The 5,477-nt window shown below is 48.5% G+C and overlaps 1 protein-coding gene across 1 annotated transcript in view; it reads left to right on the top strand.

Annotated features, from left to right (window-relative positions):
• Positions 1-3,575: 3,575 nt before the first annotated feature.
• The window catches only part of LOC106811597 (kyphoscoliosis peptidase-like), a 7,444-nt gene continuing 5,542 nt past the window's right edge, over positions 3,576-5,477 (top strand). Inside the window, exons 1-4 of the mRNA XM_014815288.1 lie at positions 3,576-3,621; positions 4,056-4,199; positions 4,472-4,612; positions 4,931-5,013. Coding sequence (XP_014670774.1) covers positions 4,089-4,199; positions 4,472-4,612; positions 4,931-5,013 — 335 coding nt within the window. The 5' untranslated portion in view covers positions 3,576-3,621; positions 4,056-4,088. The remainder of the gene's footprint in view (positions 3,622-4,055; positions 4,200-4,471; positions 4,613-4,930; positions 5,014-5,477) is intronic.

Consider the following 5,477-nt stretch of genomic DNA (forward strand, 5'->3'; position numbering starts at 1 on the left):
AAGAACATTACCGTATCTAAATGCAAGAACATTATCGTATCTAAACGTAAGAACATTCCCGTATATCTAAACGTAAGAACATTATCGTATCTAAACGTAAGAACATCCCCGTATCTAAACGTAAGAACATCCCCGTATCTAAACGTAAGCACATAACCGTATATCTAAACGTAAGAACATTATCGTATCTAAACGTACGAACATTACCGTATCTAAACGTAAGAACATCCTCGTATCTAAACGTAAGTAACATCCGTGTATATAAACGTACAAACACATGCACCGTGTATAGGCGTGTACCTGCCAATCCCCGGCCGTGCGGACCTTGGACCCGCGAGCGAAACGACGGACCCGCAGCGACCAGAGATAGCTAGACGAACAAGTGTGAGATACGTCAATATGTAAGTACCTCACGTTGGATAGTCTAATACGTGAGGTGCGCCCATATTATGTATGTACGCGCGTATTATTGTGTCTAAACATGCGTATATGTGAACATTCGCGAACATGTGGGTGTATGTACGTTGTGACGGCCATATTTGAGGATAAGTGAAATAACTGAGAACAAGTGAAAGCGAGTGAAAGATAAGTGAAAGACAGACACCGTAAAATAGTTGCAGCCGCAGCAACAGTAGAAGAAACAGCAGCAGCGTCAACACAACAGCAACAGCATAAAGAGAAACGGGACCAGCATCAACTAAAAAAACAAAAACATCAAAAGAATCAGCAGCGACAACAACATCCGCAGCGGCAACAGCAGCCATAGCAGCAGCAACACAAGCAGCAACAGGAGCAACAACAACAACAGCAGTAGCAACAGGAGCAACAACAACAACAGCAGCAGCAACACCAGCAGCAACAGGAGCAACAACAACAACAGCAGCAGCAACACCAGCAGCAACAGTAACAAGAGGAGCATCACCAGCACCGACATCATCATCACTATCATCATCATCAGCGGCGGCGACAGCAGCAGCGGCAGACGACGATGCAGCGAGCTCCCGGTGCCGGCGTACGACTACTGCGCGCGCTGCGCGGCAAAGTCTACCCGGTCGAACGCATCGGGCCTCTGAGGGGATGCTCTTCCACACGCAGTGCCTCAGGTGTGCAGTCTGCGGCACCTCTCTCAAACCTCGGCACGTTCATCCAGCACCAGCTCGACGCGAAGACAAGTCCGTCTACTGTAACAACCACGTGCCGCGTAGCCTCGCCGGACACTACGACAGCAATGCCATCGGGATTCGAACCGCGCTCGACGCGCCGAAAGCGGGCGGCGCGCGCCAGACGTACGCCGAGCGTTCGTACTTCGACGCCGACGCGATAGCGATCCGCGCCGCGCTGTCGGCGCCCAAGTCGCGCTACGAGAAGCAGACGGACGCCGGCGCTACGGACATCGACAGGGCGGCCATCCTATCAGCCCATGCCTCGGCAGCAGACGGCGCTGGCACAGCGCCGGAAGCATGTCGTACGGTGCATGAGACGCCACTCGCCCGCGTGTGAGTGGTAGCGCACATCCGTGCCCGGGCGTGTGCCGCCATGCGTGCGTGCGTGCGGCGGCGTGGTACAGCTGAGTGTCATGCGCAGGTCGCGTGGCGTACGTGTGTGTGTGGCGGTGCGCATGCGCGCAGCGCGCGTGTGTGTGTGTGGTGTGGGGTGTGTGTGTGCGTGCGCGTAGTGGTGTGGTGTGGTGGTTGTGTAGTGTGGGTGCTCGTGTGCGTGAGCGTCGTGTTATTGCGTGTATTTATGTTAACGGTAGGCAGTGATATGCTTCTATAAGACATAGGTATGCAGTCACATAGTATCGCCATACGACTGTAGCACTGTAACACTGTAACACTGTAAACACTGAACACTGTAACACTGTACCCCACACTGGGAGACTAGTAACACTGTAAGCACGTAACACTGTAACGCCTGTACGCACTGAACACTATAACAACGTTAAACACGCGTAACGCTGTAGGCACTGAAACGCTGTAACACTGTACAACACATGTAACGCGGGAACGCTGTAGCACTGAACATCTGAACACGTAACAGCTGGTCACACGAACACTGTAAACACTGTAAACACTGTAAGCGCTGTAACACTGTAACACTGTAACACTGAACACTGAACACAGTAACGCTGAACACTGTAGCACGTAACGCTGAGCACTGAAACTGTAACACTGTAACACTGTAAGCGCTGTAACGCTGTAGCACTGTAACACTGTAAACACGTAAAACACGTAGCACTGGCATACATTGCAACAGTGCAGACCCATGAAACACTGTATGACACTGTAACACCTGCAACATTGCAACATTGCAAACATGCAACCCTGCAACATGCAAGCATGCAACCCTGTAACACTGTAAACACCGTAACACGGAACACTGTAACAACGGTAAACACGTAAGCACACTGTCACACTGTAAGCACTGAAACACATGTAACATGTAAACACGTAAACTGTAAACACTGGAAACTGTAACACGGTAACACGGTAAACAGCTGCAACTTGCAGCATGCAACCCCTGGAACGCTGTAACAGCTGACAACGAACACTGTAACACGTAACACTGTAACACTTAACACCCCATAGTTGGACTACCTGATAACGCTTAACATTTTCGTCTGCGCGCACGTAGGATGCCGACACACAGGTGTCGCTGGAGATGCAGCAGCGGAAGGACGAGGAGAAAGCGTTCCAGCGTGTCGCGGAGGCGAGAGAGAGGCGCAGAGCTCTGAGATCCGCAAACAGGTGGACGCAGAATGGCACTCAGAGCGGCAGAAGCTCATCAGGTCAGCAAGAAACATGACCGCCACCCTATATAACCACCGTACGACAAACCCATCCGCCCTTATCAACTATGGAATGACCCCCCTCCATCATATAATAACCACAGCATCGTTATATTTACGCACCAAGTATTCATATTATTAGATTAAATAATATTTATAAAATTATAAAGTTTTAATGTAAAAATAATAATAATGCAAAAAATAATAATAATAATAATAAATAATTTAAATAAAATGTTCATTTAATTTTTATTTATAAATAAATAATATTAAAATAAACTATTATATATAGCTATATTATACGACCAATCCCTGCGCATTTATAAACCATGGAACCGTCGTATGACCAGCCCATCCGCCCTTATGACTAGTGGGCCACTACAGGCCTTGTAAACCATGGGACCACCCCCCCCCACACCTCCCGCGCTCATATATACAGTGAAGGCGACTAAATGAACCGGTGAAACCATTGAAAACGACAGCGCTTTGTGCCAACCCTGTTCCGGCATCCTCGGAAGTGATAGTCCGAGGAGCGACCGTAAAGATAAGCAAGAGTAGAATAATATGGGAAGATTCGCCCTAGGATCGACTCTGTAGTAGCCAGTAGCTAGTAAACTTGCGCGTGGATAGCGTACAGTACTGTTTCGTCACCCGATCGCAGGAAGATATGAGGCTAACATCCAGGCAGAGGGCGCGACGCGGAACAGACACAGAAGGCGCGCGCGACACTGCGGCGCGACAAGGAAGATCTTGGAACAGTAATGCCAACTACAGTACGGACCGCAGCGACGGAGCAATGCTGCGGCATCTACTGAGGAAGCGGCGCACAGCAGGTAGGAAGAGCGTCACGGGACCCTGGGAAGAAAGCAAGAGACAGGGCGCCGATATCAACGGCCAGGGGGGGGCAGAAGGGAGGGCGGTCCCACGCGCAGAAGCGGGGCGAGAGGAGTGAGTGGGAGCGATAAAGAGATAGAGATAGACACGAGAGAAAGAAAGAAGGAGATGAGAGAGAGAGAGAGAGAGAGAGAGAGAGAGAGAGAGAGAGAGAGAGAGGGCGAGAGCGAGAGACAGAGGCAGTTGACTGCAAGCAGTTCGTCATTTGTCATTGACCATGTGGTTGTCTCTATATTCGCCTGTGTGGCTACTGCCCCACTACCCCAACCCCGCTATGTACAGCACAGGAAGGGGAGAACTAGGGATATAGAAAATATAACTGAAATAACGGATTAGACGTTGAGATTTTGGCGGGCGCGTTGTTTCGTTGCAGACGACTGAGATTATAGAGAAACACTCGGAAGAAATGCTAGCGATGATCAGTGAGAGGCGGGCGGAGCTGGAGCAGCAAGCTAGAGAACTCCACGGGATGAAGCACCTCACTGTGAAGGATTCCCGCTACTCCAACCTGCTGCAGGTAATAGAAGGATCATCTCGTAGATATCGACGCTCGTTCATTAATGGCTCTCGTGTACGTGCGCGCGTAGAAATGGTGAAAATCGTCCATCTATTCGTGGTCGATTTCCATATAATGACATTGGGCTTTTTTCGTATAATTATTACACGCATTTGTTACTATATCAATCATGGCATGTAATTACATTTTAACATATGAATAATATATACCCACATTATAAATGATTATAGCGTGTATAAACGTTATCTAAACTTATCGTATAATCTCTGCAGACGAAAGGCAGACCGATGTCGCAGACCCGTGACGTGACGGTGTCGTCAGCGCCGCCGCCGCCATCGCCACCGGTCAACCGGAAGGTCGACCTCTATGATGACCCCTCCGTATTCGACGTCATAGACAGAGAAGCGATCGAAGTAAGTGGGAAAGTAATACGGAGGTGACAACAATGGAATAAGTGGTATTGCGTGAGGAATAAGAAAGTGAAAATACGGGAAACTGGAAGGAATAGAGGAGTGAAGAAGGATGGCATATGAGGTCGACAGAGAAGGAATGAAGGCGAATTAAATAGTGTAAGAGAACAATATAAAGATAATATAATCAATATAAGAGAACAAAGATAATTGAGCAAGAAGAAAAATCTTGCGGAGGTGGGCTGATTTTTGTATGATCAGGGAGAAGGGATTCGTGACACCCTTGTGACGTCACGCACGCTTTGACACCGTTCCTTACAGGTTGCCAGCGAGGACCAATCAACGTTTACGGAGCTCGTGCGGCAGCTGACGAGAAACTGCGTAACAGATGTGGAGAAGGCCAGGTAATAAGCAATCCCGTGCTGACGTCACGACGTGCTCTAGTCATATCCTAAGTGCCTAGTAGTCATATCATATCGCATCTAACTGCCGGGTGCACAATCTAGCCGTTGTTATTGCACACGCGTACGTGCGAAGTCCGCCTCCGTATTCCAACACACCACCTGTGCCTGCTGCCTACCATTCACACCCGTAATTATTGCTATATGAACGGTGAATGACCTAGAAGGCATTGTAATTCATACACACCAACACGTACACGAGGCGATATATCTAAGCTATTCGCATGTATAATGAGTAATATTATGTTTTCTTTCATAATTATGTAAAGAGTGATAATTATAATTAGCTGTTCTCACGTATACAGGGTGATATTTGGCTGTTTTGTCGCACACAGGGTGATATTTGGCTGTTTTGTCGCACACAGGGTGATATTTGGCTGTTTTGTCGCACACAGGGTGATATTTGG

Source organism: Priapulus caudatus, unplaced genomic scaffold, assembly GCF_000485595.1.
Source record: "Priapulus caudatus unplaced genomic scaffold, Priapulus_caudatus-5.0.1 Scaffold554, whole genome shotgun sequence".
NCBI classification, from domain to species: Eukaryota; Metazoa; Priapulida; class Priapulimorpha; order Priapulimorphida; family Priapulidae; genus Priapulus; species Priapulus caudatus.